Source organism: Caloenas nicobarica, chromosome 4 (genome assembly GCF_036013445.1).
Source record: "Caloenas nicobarica isolate bCalNic1 chromosome 4, bCalNic1.hap1, whole genome shotgun sequence".
NCBI classification, from domain to species: domain Eukaryota; kingdom Metazoa; phylum Chordata; class Aves; order Columbiformes; family Columbidae; genus Caloenas; species Caloenas nicobarica.
Window position 1 is genome coordinate 26,774,577 of NC_088248.1, and position 19,386 is coordinate 26,793,962.

At 42.5% G+C, this 19,386-nt stretch overlaps 2 protein-coding genes across 6 annotated transcripts in view; one reads left to right on the forward strand and one right to left on the reverse strand.

Moving 5' to 3' along the window:
• The first annotated feature begins 3,027 nt into the window (after window positions 1–3,027).
• PAQR3 (progestin and adipoQ receptor family member 3) lies at window positions 3,028–10,757 on the forward strand. 3 transcript variants are annotated; one of them, XM_065633825.1, is made up of 7 exons: window positions 3,032–3,304; window positions 3,394–3,556; window positions 4,760–4,915; window positions 5,628–5,825; window positions 7,238–7,328; window positions 7,661–7,809; window positions 8,267–10,757. In XM_065633825.1, the coding sequence occupies exons 1-6, from the start codon at window positions 3,120–3,122 to the stop codon at window positions 7,801–7,803; spliced, it is 936 nt and encodes a 311-aa protein (XP_065489897.1). In that variant the 5' UTR covers window positions 3,032–3,119; the 3' UTR covers window positions 7,804–7,809; window positions 8,267–10,757. The 3 variants fall into 3 exon arrangements, with proteins under 3 accessions (XP_065489896.1, XP_065489898.1, XP_065489897.1); XM_065633824.1 differs by having other exon boundaries at window positions 3,028–3,556; XM_065633826.1 differs by lacking the exons at window positions 7,238–7,328; window positions 8,267–10,757 and having other exon boundaries at window positions 3,028–3,556; window positions 7,661–7,753.
• Window positions 10,758–12,309: 1,552 nt separating this feature from the next.
• The window catches only part of BMP2K (BMP2 inducible kinase), a 58,186-nt gene continuing 51,109 nt past the window's right edge, over window positions 12,310–19,386 (reverse strand). For all 3 annotated transcript variants that reach the window (XM_065633805.1, XM_065633804.1, XM_065633806.1), the window contains one exon: window positions 12,310–17,789. In XM_065633805.1, coding sequence (XP_065489877.1) covers window positions 16,378–17,789 — 1,412 coding nt within the window. In that variant the 3' untranslated portion in view covers window positions 12,310–16,377. The remainder of the gene's footprint in view (window positions 17,790–19,386) is intronic.

Sequence of the window (19,386 nt, forward strand, 5' to 3'; positions counted from 1 at the left end):
ATACAGTATAGGAATTAGGGCAAGCTACTTACTTACCCTGGAAGGTCAATTTAGGTCAAAGCTATCTTGCACAGATGGCTAATTTCAATCACTTACGCATACAACACAATTGTTCAATAAGCTCAAAATAAATAGTTTAAGTAATTAATTTAAAGCTGCCCTAATTGTTTCTCAATTTTCCCTATTAATTTAACCTATAACACTTCTGCTATCAAAGCTTCAAAGCTTTAACTTAACAGCCAATTAAATCTTTTCCAAAAAAAGTGCTTGTCAGCTCTGATTCCTTCCGACTGAATTATTTGAAGCACTTGAGATTTCATTTAAATTGGACAGGGCTTAGCAACAAAGTGTTTTTTCCAGGTATAATGTTCTCAGTGAGCTAACGATTTAATGGACAATTAAGACTAATTAAGGTTTTAACTTGGTAGCAACTTTCTAAGCAGTATTTGGCTTGACAAAAGTGAGTCACCACTCGAGTGAACAATGAATCTCCTCATTTATCAGCAGGAGTTGGCAAGAACACGACTTCCCCGGCTCAAGTTTGCCACAGCAATGAAAGACTCCTTGGGACAGTCGGTGTTCGCTCACCTGAATTAACATGGCAGCTATATGCTTATTCCATTAAATGCATGTGTGTGCATAAATGCATATTATCTCCCTCATTCTCCAAATGAGCATTGAAAAAAGAAAAGCCAGTGGAACGCTCCTTAGGAAAAAAGGTTGCTATCGTGTAGATATCATTGCTAGCTCGGTCCCACTATTCAGGTTCAGAGATTATAGCTTTTCAGTGCAATGCAGTGACCAAAACTGGACACTTTCCTATTTTTAGCACAGCTGGTACAGGTCAGCTGGAAATTGAACTGTTCTTCCACCACAGAACAGAAACATCAACAGCCTATGAATTATTTCCCTTTTCAGTAAGCTACCAAATAACACTTTCATGGCCTCTTAAGATCTTTTTTTCTGAGTAAATTGGCTATCTGAATTCTGAGTACTTCTGCGACCCTGTTATGGGTGAGACCCACTGAGCCATCTCCCAGTTATCAGCCGACTTAGTTCTTCTCTGCACTGTATCGTCCCACAAGGCGCTTTATTACACTGTGCTTTCCTGTGTACCTAATGTGGCTCCACAGAAAGGATATCCTATGTTCCATCCTAAATATAGCCAGCACTACTATCTGGGTCTCTCCCCTCCTATCAGGAAAGCCATGTCTAAGTATCTTTTTTCAGTATGCATTTTTTTCTGTCTCTCCTAAAGTATTCTTATTAATTTCATTAATAGCAAGCTAAGGTGAAGGGGAAAAAACAAACAAACAAACAACAGAAACAGAGAAGCCATATGGAAAGGAAGACAGAAACTAATTAAAGTAGGAATGAGCCATTCAGAGACATCCTGGAAAGATGAGAACACGAGGAAGTTTCTTAAAGCTAAGACTGCTGAATTTTTACTATGAACATGATTCCTCTGGGTACTTCACCAAAATCCTGAGGTACATGCAAGAGAAAAATGCACCCAGCACACAGAGCAGCTGAAGAGAAACTAGAAGGCATGAATTGCCAGCAGCTTTGTAGAGCTAGGAGAAATATTGTTTTCAGAGCACTGACATTAAGAAATCTCAGTGAAAGATTGATTAGTAGAAGTATTCAAGAGCTGTCATTGACCAGAACAAACTTAATTTGGGTAACTAAATGGTGTAAACATGGAAATTTGGGGGTGATGTAGCACAGCTGGTTATATTGCAATGTCTAGGATTTGAACACCTGGTATTTACTGTCTTTCTTGCTTTCAAATGCCCATCATCCTGCATCTTTTATTTCACAACGCAAATCTCTCTGCCATGGGAAAATCTTTCATACTTGTCATACTACGTTGGAGATGAGCTCTCACATTTTATTTCATGAGACAGAAAACCTTTGAAGAATTCTGCATGGCATATCACTAGAGAGGAAGAGCAGGTGAATGAGGATTACCATTCAGCACACTCGTTTTCAACTTTGAAAACAAGAGCCAGATGTGGGGAAAAGGATCCTATTGATACCCAGCATATGACTTGTTTCTCCTTTTTTTTTGTTATTTTAAAAAGAAAATAATTATAAAGCAGCTAGCAAATAACCCATAGAGGTTTTTAAAAAATATTATTTAGGCAAAACAAATCCTTTAGAAGAGTCTTCTTAACTAATAATATTTTCGCTGGGGTACTTCACAGACAACACAGAAAAAACCCAAATGCTAATCATTATTATGTCAATTAAGTGGAAATTGCTCTTGCAAGGTATAAATACAATTCTCACAACTGATGAGATTCCACAACACATTTTAACTTGAAGTGTCTCTGTTTCTGGCCCGTTTTAGAAAGGTTTGAAACACTCAGGTCTACCTGACATAAACAGCTAGTTTTCAAAGAAACATTTTTCACCAATAGCTTCTCAGAGATACACACCATTTCTTTTTGCATTATATTACCTACCATGACATAAATATAACATTTTACTGTACACCATATGCTACAAGAACTACAACCAGAGCATTAGTTACACCCCCCCAAAAAACCGCAAAGCAGCGCTGCGTTCTCCAGCACTTCCACCTAGCCTGGGCCACTGACAGACGTCACACAAAGGCCACGAAGCACCAGTTTTGGAGAACGGGCTCCTTCCAAAGCACTCTCGGAAAAAAAACCCAAAAAACCACCAGCACCTCCTCCACCTCTGGCGGCACAGCCCCGCCTGCCCGCAGCCGCCCAAGCGCTTGGACGTGAATTACCGGGGGCGGCAGCAGGGCTTTGCGGGCTGAAGAACCTGCGCGGGTCGCACGGGCAGGAACTGAGGGGACACGGTCACCACGAGTCCCCTCGCTCCGCCCGCCCCGCCTAACGGCCGCAACGGCTCCGCGCGCGGCGGAAAACAGCGCCGCCACGCGCCAGCAGCCAGAGGTATGCGCAGGCGCCGCAGCGCTGTGACGCCATCACCTCGCGACGCGCCCAGCATCGCTGCCAGCCGTGACGGCCGGTCCCGGGGAGGCAGCGCGGGCGGCGGGCGGCGGCGGGGAGCGCGGGACGCCCGCGCGGGCGATGCGCGCGGTCCGATGCGGCGCAGCGGCGCGCTGAGGCGCGGCGGGCAGGATGCACCAGAAGCTGCTGCGGAGCGCGCACTACATCGAGCTGGGGAGCTACCACTACTGGCCCGTGCTGGTGCCCCGCGGCATCCGCCTCTACACCTACGAGCAGATTCCCGTCTTCCTGAAAGACAATCCCTACATCACCGACGGCTACCGGGCCTACCTGCCCTCCCGCCTCTGCCTCAAGAGGTGAGGGCAGGACCCGCCGCTCCGCCCCGGGCCCGTCGGGCTGAGCCCCGGCTCACCCCCCTCCCCCTGCGCCTTGTGTCTCCTCGCAGCCTCTTCATCCTCTCCAACGAGACCGTCAACATCTGGAGCCACCTGCTGGGCTTCGTCCTCTTCTTCACGCTGGGCATCTACGACCTGACGGCTGTGCTGCCGGCCGCCGGCGCCTCCCGGGAGGACTTTGTAATCTGCTCCGTGTGCCTCTTCTGCTTCCAGGTACGGGCCGGATGTCCCGTGTGTGGGTGCCCGTGCGTGGGCTGGGGAGGGTGCTCGGGGAAGCGCTGCCTTTCATAAATAAACTGTTAAAGGCCACTGACAGTGCGTCCCCGTACATTGTGTGAAAAGGACTGCATGCATGGCCCTTGGCAATAGCTGGGCAGAGCAAGATGGACTAGGGGCAGAGCTAGGAAAGCATGTTTTAATTGCACTGTTCTTAAGGTAACTGACATGCTCACTGTTTGATTTTGATCAGCTTAAGATATGGAATAAACCAGGGAGGACTAAGTGTAGCTGGCACAGAAGAGAGTCAGTGAAAACCAGTTGTGCAAGGCCATATTTCAAAGCTTCAGCTGGGTGTTGTGGTGTCTGATGTGGCTCCCAGACACCATCAATTATCGCTGGAAATGGTCACCAGCCAGAACATGAAAATCAGCCAGGGCCTGATGGTGGTCTGGACTGGCACTGGGGCTTGTATTCTAACTTTTTGCCTGCTATACGCAAGAGTTTCTCTGTCAGATCAAGTGTGTTATAATTTGGCTGCTGAAGCTCTGGTAAAGTATGTTATCCCTAAAAAAGCATGAAGAGCTGAAGAAGGCTGTTCATATTCCCTGAATAGAAGAAAATGCCTTTGCATAGCTAGAAATGGGGAACATTGCCTTGCTGGCGTGGAAAGCACTGGTGGTGTGCTCTTCTCTGTTCCTGTTGAGGGTTGCAGAGAAACAAAAACAACATTTCTCAGGGGAAAAAAAATGATGCCAGCTTAGAAGCAAATAAGTAGTCTGTGTTTAATTTCTCATGTGTTCTCTCAGTAAAGTAATGTGGGTGCTGGGCAGTTGGAGCAGATTTGGGCTTTGGTTTCTGCTTGTAGTAGTTTGGCCAAGCAGAATTCATCATCCCACTGTAGTCATGCAGACGTGGCTCTGTTCCCTTGCATACTCACTCCTCTCTGGCCTCATCATCTAAGCTTCCATAGCCTAATTTTCTTAGCTGTGCAACTTGGGGTTATCAAGTCGTGAAAGTTTTATTTTCCTTCTCCGTTCTGATAGAAAAGCTTATGTTAGTTTCTTTTGATTATGGCAGGAATCACTTGCACTGCAAAACATGTCATGGGTTAATTTAATGCTCTCAGCTTCAGAGTTCAAGCTTGCATTAATCCAGTGTTCAAGAAATTAATGCAGCCTTGTTTGAATATTTGTATAGGTCTGTATGCTTTGCTCAGTGGGATATCATCTTTTCTGTTGTCACCGTTCAGAGAAGACCAGTCGACGATGGATGGCATTAGATTATGCGGGAATTTCCATTGGTATCCTGGGCTGCTATGTGTCAGGCGTGTTTTATGCATTTTATTGTAATAACGTAAGTTTGAAGCACTTGTTGATGTGATGTTTAGTTTCCGTGCCTTAGGAAGGGGGTTCATTGCACAGTCTCCAAACAGAATGCTAGTCAGGAGACAGAGATGGAAACTGAAACAAATTCCTTCTGACAGGAACAGAACTTTGCTTGCTGAAGTGATAGGCAAACTGAGATTTTCCTTTCAAGCTGTCAATCACACAAGCCTCAAGAAAATATCTAAATTTATATGAAAGCAGGATAAACTTTACAGGTCCTACCTCTGTCAAATGCATGAGGCTGATGATGGGATGTCCCCCCATCACAAGTAATTCACACATCATTTTCTACTAGGTAGCTTACACGAGGCAGGAACAAGCTTATTTTCTCTTCACCTAACAGAGAATGAGTAAATTAGTTCCTTTCAGAGGCCTCGATTACATCCATGTCTGCAGCGGATGTAGCAGTCAGGTAGTTTAACAAGTCCCCGTAGGCAGAGGTATATTTAAATTGTTTTAGTGGAGGTAGTGCTTGGAAGAAATGATCAGGTGTACCCAAGCAATAGGGTCACTTCCCCTCAAATACAAGTCCATTCATTCAGACCTTATCATTTGTGCTTGCAGAAGTGACAGGAGAATTGATATATCCTTACTAAATGTAACTTTCTACCCAGAGTTTACTTCTACACATCATGAGAAAACTCACAAACTTACTTTTGTTTCTTTTTTTTTTTTCTCAGTACTGGCGTCAGGTATATTTGATCACTGTGCTGGCAATGATCTTGGCAGTATTTTTTGCTCAGATTCATCCCAGTTACCTCACGCAGCAGTGGCAAAGACTGCGCTCCATCATCTTTTGCTCAGTGTCTGGATATGGAATTATTCCCACTATCCACTGGATTTGGCTCAACGGCGGCATGGGTGCATCTATTGTACAGGTAAAAGAAAAAAAAAGAAGGAAGTAAGATTCCCTTTTGCTTTTCACTTGGCATCTCCTTTCAGTCCTATTACACTTTGGGGAATGAGGGGAAAGCAGCGGTAATTAGAATTTCTTAAAGCAGACAATTCTTTCAGACAATAGGATCCCAATGCTAACACTTAAAAGTTCATTGAGAACCAGTACACAAATTGAGTAGATTAAATCTGTTTTACTGATGTAAACCTGCACTGTGAGAAGGAAAACTGGATACAAATGTGAGTGTGCACACCTGCCTGAGGGACAGAGTAGCCTGTGTAGGGGGCACCCTTGCTCACCCCAGGGTGAGGGACAGGAGCGAAGAGCTGACTTGGCTCTAGAATGGGAAGTAGCCTGTCAGGCTGCGCAAGTGCTCTGAGTTGTCCCCTCCACAGCTTGAAAGGAGAGAGGGGAACCAGAAGACACTGATGGGATGATTATTTGTTTCCTCTTCTATTTGCTGGTTTGCAGTAAATTTGCCTACCCAGTGCTCTGTCTCTTATGCAACCTTCATTTAACATCACTGTGAAGTAACTGTTTTCCTATTCTTGCTTTACCACTTAGAATTATGCTCCGAAAAACAAGAAGCACAGCTAAAGAAAGGATGCTCAAATCTGAAAACCCCAGAAATCATTGCAATTACTCAGTGACATAATTGTGTTGAAGAAAATATTTCCTTTTTGTAGTAAGCAGTAACTGTGCAAGTTCTGAGACTGGCCCTGCTGGAGGACTGTCACCTGGGGTGATGGTTGAGCCTGGTCCAGAGCTGCTGTTAAATGTGGAAGAGCAACATTTATGAATATAGATAGCCTTTAAACAAGACACTTAACACTGGCTTCCTAAAAATCAGATAAACAGTAGCTGTCTCCCCATATCTCCCCCATTCAGTTTATCCTGGTATAGCAGAACGGTAGGTATGGTACTCATTTTGTTTCCATACTTCAGAAAAATGCTCTGCTTCTGGTAACAAAACTTTCTGTTAAGGAAGACTAAAAGCAACTCATGAATGTGCTGCTTGATTATTTACCTTGGCCTTGGGTTCTAGCAACTGCAATCTCAATGAGTAAATGAGATTTTATCATTGAAGTCACACTCCTCACTTATCCTGGCCACTTTGTGTAAGATCACTGTATCAGATGTCCTTTTACTGAGAAACTTTACATCTGCTGCAGGCTGCACAGAAACACTAAGCAGCTTGTGTGTTGCAGCTGGGAGATCATGACAAAACAAGTTTCTTCCAATTCAGATTTTCCCAAATTTTGGCATTTGCTTCTCCATTGGATTTTGTCCATAGATAACATAAGCAGTGAAGTAAGATTCAGTTTTGTCGTGCCTTTTTTATAGAGACTTCTTTTACCTTCCAACAGAATAGGAGAGCTTCATTTTCTTTTGCAGGAGTTTGCTCCGCGTGTAGTTGTCATGTACTTCATCGCTGCTGTAGCTTTTCTCTTCTATATTTCCAAAGTTCCAGAAAGATACTTCCCAGGTAGGAAATTGTCTTCTGGGTGTTTTTTCTGCAGTTAAGCTTCCTGCACTGCCACAGTCCTTTCTGTGAGTCCTGAACTTCCTGTGAGAGAACAGGTTGCCTATGTTCTACATGAAGTGTGCTCATATAGGGTAAAACACTGCGTGTACTTCCATCAAAAGAAGGCAGACAACTTCTGATCAAGTTTGTTAAGGAACTTTCACTGCCTCCCAGTAACTTGAGTGTACAGTTTAGCTTTGGAGGAGACTGATTCTAATTGTGTTACAAGAGCTATTGTTGAATTTAACAACTTAACCACTTTTTCTTCACTTAACCCATTTTCTTCCTCACAGGGCAGCTGAACTACCTCGGCTCTAGTCACCAAGTATGGCACATCCTTGCGGTTGTGATGCTGTATTGGTGGCATCAATCCACAGTGTACATCATGCAATACAGACACAGCAAACCCTGTCCTGAGTACAGCGCAGACTTGTGAGTGAAGGTATAGCAGTTTTCATACTCACGGGAATAGGATATTCTAACAAGTGTAGGGTTAAATAATAATGATTGTAGCCTGTCACAAATTTCACTCAACCTCCCTAATTAGCCTCCCCAGAGAAAATGCATACTGGTATAATACTTGCTTGTAAATAAAAAAGTAGTTCTCTTGATGGCAGGGACTCCGCTCATGTATACTGCTGAGGCTCCCTGAGGCGGCAATGCCCTTGTGCAGTTTTAGAGCAGCTGGACAGAGGTCTACCAGATCCCTTTCATCTGTTTCACAATTTTAATAGTCTCAAGCAGTCATCAGTCTTTGTTCCTAAGTAGCCTTTTCCTTGGGCTTTTGTCAGGTTTTCAAGACTACTCAGCATTGTTATGGATTTTTTGGAAATCAGGTAAAAGTTGATTATTTCATATGTATAGTCAGTGACTAAAGTTGTTTCCTCACTGTATTTCAGAGGCACTCTGATGAGATTTCTGACTTTGAGGCTGTGGACCTTGCCTAATGTGCTAAGCTATGAAGTTGAGCACTGAGGCAGTTCCCTTCTGACTTCTGGACTGTTACCCTGGTTGGAGGGACAGCATATTATCAGTTTTGAGAAAAACAGCAGCACTGCACAGGATCCAGGATGCATTTCCTTCTCAGTCTTTTGCTGTTCTGCAATCAAGTACAAAACAGGTCTTCCTAGAGTGGGACAATGAAAAGGTGGGCTGTAAAACTAAGCATTTGCATCACAGCATTATTTTTTTTCTTTTTCTCAGTAAACACAAACAGAAGTACCTTTGCTGAGCTAACAGGCTCAGATGCCAGGTTTTCAGGTTTTGTTCAAATGCATAATTAAGAAACTGCTCCTGACTGTGTTTTTGAAACCATGATAACTGTGGGACCTGCTCTTGGCTCTAAATCACAGCAGTTTGGTGTGTTGCATTCTTCCGACTCATTAAGTGATTTGTATATGCTTCGGCATTGCTCCGGTAACATATAAAATTGAATTTAGTGGACTCTTCTACTTTTCTGAACAAGCGTTTTTGCCTTTTTTTTTTTTTCTGGAAAATCAGATCACATTTCATCCACCATAGCTATATCTTCATTTCAAATCTTAAAAATTGCCTCCCCCAATATGGGTAGTGCCATTACTTCCAAGAAATTTCTCTAGCTAGCTCCTTTTGGTAATTTGGAATTCGTATTCTAAAATATTTCAGTAGCAGGACTAACCCAGCATGTTTGTTACTATATTGCAGTCAGTAGAGTTGCTAAGAATTTTAAGTTAAATTTTTTTAACAGGATGAAATAATATGCCCTGAGCAGTGAACCTGCTGTGGATTCAAATCACTGAACTTTGGCCTTTTACCATGTGACATGTACTGTACTTGCAGGCTTTGTTACTGAAAATGACTTGTTGCCATAAGCTTTCCACAGTGAAAAGGTTGCCTTGTGTTTTATAATTTGTCTTGAAACCATGTCTTATAAACTCAACAGTAAAGAGATGTGAAATATGCTGGTGTTAAGCTCTGTGTGTGCCAGTTTTTCAACCAGAATTGGAATTCTTTGGCTTTTTAGGTTAGAATCACCATTTTTAAGTGGCTTCTGTATAGCAGCTGTGCTTGTGGTTACAGCTGAGTTGCACAACAGTAGCAAATGCCGCTGCTGCCCACAATCCAAGTGATAAGTCAGCATTAGCCATTTGGAGGTTCCTCTGCATGCCTCAAGATGCTGTTACGACTTAAGCCCAAGTAGTTTAAGTTTGGGACTAGAGCTGTTAAAGGGCACAACTGCAGCAGTGTGGCTAGGCCTGCGAAGTGGGAGATACCATCACTGTTTCTGCTTTGACTACATGCAGAAACATTCTCTTCTAGGATTATAAAGTGTCACAGCTGACCTCACTACAACCCCCTCTGTTATCTGCAGCGTGGTCTTGGAGGGTGTCCCAGCATCCTCTCTCTTATTTTGTGATCAGCTGACAACAGCCAGATGATAGAAGCCTTGTACGATTTCAAGTAAGTCTGACACAGCTCAGGAAGAGATGGCACTGCCTGCAATGGGCTAGGAAAACCCGAGGCAAACACGCTAAAGGCCGCATAACACACAAGAAGCCCTTAATGAGCTGTTGGCCTTATCAATGCTGTGCTATTGTCTCTTTCCTCTCAGAGAGGGTTTTCCCATGATGGGTTTTTGCACCCTCAGAGCTGGGGAGAGGCTGGCTTTGGCAGCGTGAGCAGGCTGCAGGTAGGTCCCTGCGAGGCTGCCTCCTCCTTGGGCTAAACAAGCCCAGCCCCTTCATCCGTTCTTTTCAGGGATGTGCCAAGGAAATGAGGAATAGTGACAAATTTACTGTTGGGCATCTGAACACTCATCAGGGATGGAGAAGACAGGATACTAACCTGTCTATGGGTATGCTGGAGTGTACTGCTAACTGCTGATTAAATTCAGATTAAGTTCAGGGGGTTGTCAGTTTTCTTGGTTTTGGTTTTTGTTTCTGGTTTTGTGTGTTGGTTGGGGTTTTTTTGGTTGTTTTTGTTGTGTTGTTTTTTAACTCCACAAACAAATAGTAGCAAGAAGTGACTTTGCATTTAAAAGCCAACTCCCAGACCTTTGAGCCTTCCAGTGTAAACACTGATTTTTATTTAATTTTTTTAAACTTGACAGCTAAGCGAGTTTCAAGTGCACTAATTACTACTACTTAAGCCTGACAAGGAACCTGCAAGTATAAAAGCCTGTTTCCAGTGTTATGTGAACAATATTTGAAGAATGTGTGTTTGTGTATTGAAAGCATACTTACTTGATAGTTAGCTAATGTACTTTTTTATGTGAACTGTTAACTACTGTAACAGTTTTCACTGGATAAGGAAACTGATGGCAAAGTTGTACATTTTTATTACCCTGACAAAATTTATCAAGCTGCATGATGGTCTTTTATGTACATACTGAACCTGTAAATAAATTTTGGTTCACTGGATGTTTACTTAGAGTGACATTCTTGCATCTCACGTAAGTGAAATGACAGATGTGAACTGCTCAACCACACAACTTCAGTCACCTCCCCTGGGTTTTAAATATACAGGGAGACTGGCTCTTGAAGTACCAAGACACAGCACGGAAGGGCAGGGTAGGAGTTTAAACTGCACTATTCCAATAGCCTATGTAGTATATTCTCGAGAAATTTAGTGTACTGTGTTTCTGAAGGAGGATTTCTAGCTTATTCTGCTGATGCACATAGCTTCGCAATCTTCCACCTTCAGATCTAGATAGTTTCCAGGCAGTGCCTTGTTCTTAAGAGTTCTGGCCATTTCTGTTGCTGTGTCCTAAGCAAAAAGGAAAAGTTCACTCTGACTCAACTGAGGCAACAGTACTATTTCCAGCCTCAACTTTGTAAATATGCTTTCACTCTAAGAGAAGTGGTTCAACTGCACGCAAAAAACAGTGATGAGAAATCACTGTTACACCACAGTATTCCACAATTATATCACAAAACCAAAACAAAACTTTGCAAGATTTAACTGTTTTTGTCACTGCTGAAGGCTGAAAACAAATGTTTGATCAGAGGTGGCAAGGGCAGAAAACCTCTGACCATATGCAGACCCTGCCTGTGCATACAGCCTGAAGTGGGCAGCGGCTCAGGCAGCAGGAACTACCCTGTGTGCTCTTTGAAGCACCCATTCTCATTCTGTCCTGCAGCACACGGCTGGTGCTCTTAGAACACTGGTTACCAGTAACCCTCGGTACTGCCCCAGGTCGCCTTCCTCCTGCACTCTGCCAAACCTTTAAACCACAGGAAGGGTGCAGATTGAAAGACCACATTATCCATGAAAAACTATTTAAAGCAGGAGTTTTAACAGCAACGCTTGTTCATGTTTGTTTAAGCTGAAACCTCCAATTAAACTGTATCCTTGTGGATTTGCTTTTAACAAAATTAAGACTGATCTGGGACATAACCAGAAGGCAGAATGGCCAGGACACCAGCTACTATGCCGTAACTGAGTTCTGTTGCTGCTCAATCTTTTCCTGCCCGTTTTTTACTCTTTCTTCAGCTTACCCAAGAGTAAAATCAGTACAAGCAGTATCTAGAAAACTGCCCTGGTAAACAGCTGGTAGAAGGGGTCAAATCACATGAAAGTTATGTCTAGAATATTAAGGGCAGAAGTCCATGGAGGCAGCATTGGAAACTACTTAAAATTTTGGCTATAGACAAGGGACTAAGCTTCAGTTACCGCCTAGGAATCGGAACGCATCCCTTCAGAACCATTCTGCTGGAAGGCTTTAAGAGTAATAATGAACCTTAGGAATGAAAAACAATACATGATCAATGAGTTAACAAGCTGAACAAAGAAAGATGATTGGGCAGCAAATACAAGTATTTTAAAACATGAAAAAAATAGTAACAGAAACCTACAGCCACTAAAAGTAATCAGTAGAAGCAGCATTGCTTATAGCAACCAAATTTAAGCCTAAATATGAAAACTTAATGTTTAAGGAGATCTGCAAAGTCATGTTATCATGTTTGTTTATTTAACAACTGCAAGTATTTCATGACATACATCAGTTTCACAAAAAAGTTAAAGTTCTCTGTTTAGTGGTACACAAAAAAGATTTAGAAACTTGAAGTCTAACAAGAAATGGAAGTATAGTTCAGGAAAGTGCACTTAAAAGCTGAATGCCAGCAATTTTAAAAAAGTTTCGTTGCTCTTTAATATTAGGTGATGCCTTAGTCACAAATTTAGCTATACACACAATTTCCTTGATTTTTCCTTTACAAAAGAAGCACTGTAGACAAGTAACGCAGCAGCTACCCTTTGCACTTTTTTTCTTTTGCAGCTTTCACTCATACTCACTCTCCCACATCAGACGAAAATGATTGTGGCTGCTATGTTACTAAAAACACAGCGGCTCCAAGAGATACACAATGTATGTGAGCATGTGTATATTTTACATATACTTTTCATATATAAAAATACACAATAAAGTATAAAAAACTCCAGATAAACTCATTCTCACAGTAGCAAATATATCAACTTATTTTCACAGTACGTTGTTTTACTAACTGGGACACCCAGAATGATTAAAAGTTCTTTCCTCCAAAGCTGTTATCAGGGGTCCCACGTTACGCAAGTCAGCCAAAGCAATCACGCACATCTCAAGGCCATTTGAGAGTCGGCAGAGAAAAACAACTATGTTATTTTTCTTTCAGTGACCATAACCATTAAGGGCTTCTTAGTACCTTTTAACTGACAGAATCTCTCTCTCAAGCAGCTGATGATAAAAGGCCTGTGGTTCAGTCATTCGACGTGCTGAAAGAAAAGCTGTAAAAATCAATATTTTCTGATGCAAGTATCAGTTCCTTACCTCGCCATTATTGTCTTCACAGACAGTATGGTACATGTTCAGTGCAGTAAGGCCTTTCCTGTGTTACAGGTAAGGTCATAATACACTCCATGGCAAGCGCACATGAGCATGCACACATACTCCAAATAAAGGCAAAAGGATATGGCATTCCCCAACGGTACCACATTTTGCCTCTGTTGAATAGTGGGTTTAATCGTGTATAAACAAAAATTACCACGCAAAGTCAACTTAGTGAGGCATACTAAGGAAGGATAATTTTAACTCTAGAAACAAAAAAAATTACATTTATGCAAAACCCTGTTTCATAACTAGAATACAAAGAACAAGATTCATTAAGGCCATTAGAAAGCAAATATCATTGGCCATAACTCATATGCAGGCAGAGGCATTATGCCAGTTTTAGAGTAACTTGTGTTTACAGTTTGCTTTTATTTCATCTATCAGTTTCTGTGTACAACCTCACTTCAGCTTTCCTGTATTGTAATAAAACCGCTTATGGATCCTCTGCCAAAAACAAACCAACCCACCACAAAAGGAATAAACCTGTAGTGCTCCTCAAACTGAAGTCTCAGGGTAAACAATAAAAAAAAACCCCACGCTTCCTTCTGTTCTTATTTAACCTGAATATTTAGGCCCACGCTAAGTCTGCCAATGCACCACCTTTTCCTTCTGTGTCAAACACCAAACCATCTCTCAGGCAGTGGAACTAAGCCTCAGTTTTAGTGCGTGTTGTTAACCTGCTCCTTTGGCACCAAATTGCTGAGCAAGCCCTGAAGTCGCTTTTCCAGCAGGGAGAGCAGCGGCTGCATGGTTTCCATGAGGACTTGCCACATTTGAGACTGTGGGTCTGTTGCCTGTTGATTTTTTCTTGTTTTATTTCCACTCAACTGCCCCACTAGTATTCTGTGCCAACAGCTCTTAAGGCAGGTAAGTAACAGTTCAGAAGGAAACCGTAGGAAGGCAGCTCATACGTGTGCGCAGAAAAGGAAAAAAATGACGACAGTTAACCTGAGTATCAGAAAATGCTACAAAATCTGGTGTGTGCTTCTTACAGCCTTTGGCACAAAAAAACCCCAGGTGAGAACAGTAGTAATAAAGCCTAAGACACTCCTGTGCAAATAGAGTTGAAACATTTCTACTCATAACCTAAGAGCTTAATATCTAAGCCTGAAAAGGCATACTTAAGCAAACACAGCTGTAATATTTCACTTCCACTTTGTGAGCAAAATGAAAACAAGAAAGATAATGGTAACAAAAGTATGTATGAGCTACTTAAAAAAATCCAGGAGTAGGGGAAACAATCTCGCATATATCCAAGGGAGTGTTTTATCAAACCAACCCCCAGAATCAATTGGCTTGTTTTTAATGTGGTGTTTTCAACAAATATTGTAAAGGGTCCACCCCTGACTCTCACAGATCTGGGGATGACTGTATAAACCAGCACAACCCTCAGTATTTCATTTTACCTCCTGTGAAAGAGGGTAGGACAGACATGGGGACACACAATGATGAATGCTTATGGCTTCCATATATAAACATCCAATTATCTACTCATCAGCATTCAGCAGAGCAGGGTATCAAGTTGAGACAAGCAAAGGAACTATCTCCTTATGAAGGCTTCCTCTTTAGGATCACCATGAAAAAAAGGCAAACAAATTGGACCATCCCAACTCGAACTCACTCTGCAGGCACTGTAAATGGCTTGACACAAGTTGTGAAGCAGTGAAGAAGCCATCCTGCCTACACGCAGCACATACTTCTGTAACACAGTAACGAAATCTTATCTTCAACGAGTCTGTTCACATCTTCCCATCACCTACTAGCACTGCACTTGCAAGCTTTCAGCCACGTCTCGTGCACCTAATGTCTAAGAGGTATTGTGCCGCAGGACAGGAGTCCTGCCTGTAAGGCTTTATGGTGTGAAATGCAGTTTACTGGTATAGTAGCCATCAGCTTCTGCATGCTACCTGCTCCTTACCACTTCTGTTCTGAAACAAATCCAGTTTCAGAGAAGTTTCTTCAAAGCTCAGTGCATTTAGCAAAACTTTCTTATACATTTAAGTACAATAATAGATTCATCAAAATGTAAAAGAAATTAAGTTACAGTAATTACATAAAATTGTTTTAAAAAAAAGCAGGTTTGAAAGAATACAAGTTTTCTTTGCAATAAAAATCCAAGAGAAAAAGAAAAGGTATTTTCAGACAGAAATCTCAATTTGTAATCAAATAAACCTGATGGTTGTATCTCACGGTCAACTATACAAGGCATATGAAACATTCCATATATGCCAAATTACTTACTTGTGTAAACTAGTCTCTCTTCCCAGTGTACTGAGTAGTCTTAAAAAGTGCTGCAAACACTGGATGCATGCCTGCTGGTTTACTCCCCTACATTCAGGCTTTCCATCTTACAAACCATTACATTCTCTGCATCTTTAGTTTTAACTCTAAAACTTCCAGTTTGCTATTATATATTAACGGCACTGTTTGTAAAAAAAAAACCCCAAAACCAAAACCAACCAAACAAACACCCTGAATATTTAGGCACACAAAAAAATAATTTGCCTTTCATCTCTGCAGCTGCATAGATGTCTACTAGGTCTCGAGCTACAGATGTGCTCTGGAATTCCGGGCCACAACCCCTTGAGGACTTTGCTTCTTTATTTCTATGATTAACCAAGGTAGTTTATCTAGGAAGCAAAGACTCAACTATTTCCAGCACATCAGTTTGGATATTAGTACATTTTGGTTCTTAGGTCTACTGCAACTGAGATGTGATGAACCATCACAGTTCCGTTAGCCTACGTATACGTAAATAAAACTTTTTTCATGTGATTTCTGCCTGTCCCTCTCCCTCCAGCTCAGCACATCACAGAGGACTGAAAAGGCAATGCAAAAGTGCAAAATGACATCACGTTCCAGGGCTCAAAGTCTGTGACAGGCAATGATTCACATCTGATTTCTCTTTTCATTCTGGGAGCCATCTGTCATAACCAAATAATGCTCCTGGTTTTTTTTTTTCTATTTCTCTCAGAAAACAAACAAAAACTAAACCCCAATAATATAAATTCACCATCATTACATCATGCAAGCTGGCCATGCCTTCTTGAACTTGAACGAACTGTACAACCCAGGTCCCTGTCAATTCAACCAGATAAATTACTCCACTAATTAAAACCTCTATGAAGCAACTCAGAGAGGTGGAGGGGTGGAACCCATTGGAAGCATTTATGGTTTGGAAGGAAATGGAGCTGCTCCGAAGGGATCTAACTCTAGTGCCTGTTGCTGCTGGCTCTGCGTGCTCTGCACAACCAGTTCTGTGAAGGGTACTGCACCAAAGTCATCTGTTTTCAGCCCATCACCACCGTGAACAGCTGCATGCAAGGAGCTCTGCCTGGGTCTACCAGCTGCTACTACAGTGCCATGATCTCCACGGTTGTCACCAAAACCTTGATGCTGAGGATGCCGCATCAAGTCTGGCGGGTGGAAGGGTTTGGCTCCAAAAGGATCCAGCAGACTCTCATCAGTCTGCAGAGGGTTGCTCCGATCTTTGCTGTCAGTCAATGAAATGCTTATGTTCTCTTTGGAGTCCGAGATAGTCAGGAACTCATTGCTGCTCTGTGAGTCCCTGCGGCCTGCTTTCTTGTGCCTGCGGGCTCTCTCAGGGGTGCGGTAGCTTGGCTTCAATGCCTTCTTTGTGGTGGTTGGGGTGCCGTGGTGGCGCTTCCCATTGTTCTTTGAGACCTCCTGTTTCATGCGCCTTTGGCGGGAAGAAAGTTTCTGCAGGTTACGCTGCTGCTTCACCTTCTGCTGCTGATGATTTCCTGTGACCTCTTCAAAAGGAACCAGCCCAAATAGGTCCTCTTTACTCCCACTAGTCCTGGGGAGAAGGGAAGGCTGAAATGGGGTACAGCCGAAAATATCGACACTCTGTGGAGAGGTGGGGGAGAGCAGAGTCTTAGTTTCTGCCACCTGGTCATCTTGCTGAGACACCTTTTTGCTGAAGGGGGCTTTTGTGAAAACATCAAAGTCATCTTGCTCTTGGTTTAGGCTGTGAAAAGCAGTCTGAGCAAAGACATCTATGTCCCTCTTCTCTTTTGCCTGAGGCTGAGGAGTGAAAAAGGGCACTGCCCCAAACACATCAAATTCTTGGCCAGGGCTCACCTTGATTACAGTGCTTGGCAGCTCAGACAAGGGTGTGTGCATTAAACTGGGTTCTTTGATTTCACCACTGGCAATGCCACCTCGGAACCTACTGCTCGGGAGTCCTTCCACAGATTTTTGCTTGGTACGACCAGAATCAGAGTCAGAACTTTGCTTCTCTTCCTCCTCTTCCTCTACCTCTTCCTCAGAGTCCATGAGGAGAGGCCGGTGGCCTAAATTCTCTGGTTCTGTATCATTGTCATCATTGAAGTCTCCATTCGCTCCTTGCAAGACTTCTTCATCCTCCTGTTCTTCTTCCTCACTGCTCTTGGGAGAAGGAGGATCAGATTCAAAATCACTCTCTGACTCATCGCCACTTTTTGTCACTTCTACCTCTGCAGTTTTCCTCCCATGGCTCAGTTTTCCAACCTTGGTTGGGGTCCCTAAGTTATTTCCTTGATTGCTGGCTGAGTTATCCACTTGTTTTCCAGGGGAACCTGCAGGTCCGAAGAAAAATGCAAAACAAAACTTGAAATACACTCTTAAAATCAACACTTATTCTACGCATGCCATAGCCACACATACAAAGAGTTAAGGCAAACATATATTCTGTAATTACTGAGGAAAATAAGCTAAAAATCAGATCTAATATTTCAAATGATAGTAATAAAATTGATTAATAGTCAGACTTTCCAGCTTTACTCTTCAAACTCAAGATGTCTAGAAATACAACACTAGTATTTTTGGGGCATGGAGAAAGGACCAATGGACACAGGTCATCTCTAGAGACAGCTTTTCAAATGCACTCATTACGCAGCTGCACCTCTCCAAAGAAACAGGAGCCAGCATGCTCAAAAGATTTTAAATGTATTATTATTTTTTAAAGCAAGCTACTTATTTGTTAAAGTGCTTAGGTTTTGATAATCTGCTTTGACAACCTTAATGCTCTAGTAATAAAAACAATCAGCATAGGCAAAAGTATTTAGCAACTTCAAATAATTCACTTCAGATCTCAGGTACCACTTTACAGCAACAACAGATCTCAGAGTGCTCTGCTCTACTGGCCTACCACATACCAGTGTATGTGCAGTTTCTGCATTCCAGAAACTAAATGCACCTTGTTGACAACCACATCCCTTAAGGCTGCCTTTTGAAGAGGTTCTCCAAAACTAACCCACTGTATGAAGGTTTTCACCACACAGTTTAATACATGTGGCAATACTGACATAGTCAACGTCGTTTCAAACAGAAATGAGTATGACACCTTGTTAGCCTCCAGTCTTTCCTCTCGCAAACTTTCATAGCACTAGCCAATCCTACAAAACATCTCCAAGATAACTAGGTTCCTCTAAAGTCTATGAAAATCAGGGACTAGGCAAAAGAGAAAAAGTTTGTTCACATCCAAGCTGGAGGAAAGATTCCATGACATCCCAATGTTGCAGAAGAAATTTAATCAAACTAACTTCTTAACCATATTGTATTCTTTTAGCATTCTTTCGTTTGAATAACCTATTGCAGCGTGAGTAGCCAAAATTAGCCTGAGTGGCCAGGCTCACTGGAATTCCAGGCCGCATGTTGTGAATTTATCTTAACCTGGTTGCTCAGTGATGGAGGGGCCTTGAAGACTGGTACAAGGTGCTAGAGAGGAAACTGTCAGCAGAGGCTGCAAACCACCTCAATAAGAACAGTAAAAAAGCTGCCTGCAGAACAGAAAAGAGAATCCATTAAGAAACAAAGAAGCCCCCAGATGCAGAATTACCATTGGACCAAAAGGCACATGGGCAGCACATGAAGGATGCATGAAAAGTGGGTACACAGACTGGGAGGGTTTAAAAGCCCAAGCCTCTTTTGTTTTGGGGTCCTCCTCCTTGAGAGGCACTCAGTACAGACTGTTTCTTTGCTGTACCTTTTGATTTATTATTTTACCTTTTAACTAAATTACTTTTTTCTAGGCACAGATGAGTCTATGCTACAGGAAACCTAGGGTCAAGAGCATTTCTTTGACAACGACCTCTGTCCTGCCCTCAAGGGCAACAACTCCTTCCATGAGCTGAACAAGCAGGACTTGGAGCCTGCATACAGCCACAACAGAGC

Bases quoted from the DNA above. Each gene is read 5' to 3' on its own strand.
- PAQR3 (XM_065633824.1), top strand. From the start codon at position 3,083: ATGCGGCGCAGCGGCGCGCTGAGGCGCGGCGGGCAGGATGCACCAGAA. The intron at 4,916-5,627 runs GTAAGTTTGAAG...TTTTTTTCTCAG, and splicing joins ATGCATTTTATTGTAATAAC to TACTGGCGTCAGGTATATTT. The intron at 7,329-7,660 runs GTAGGAAATTGT...TCTTCCTCACAG, and splicing joins TCCAGAAAGATACTTCCCAG to GGCAGCTGAACTACCTCGGC.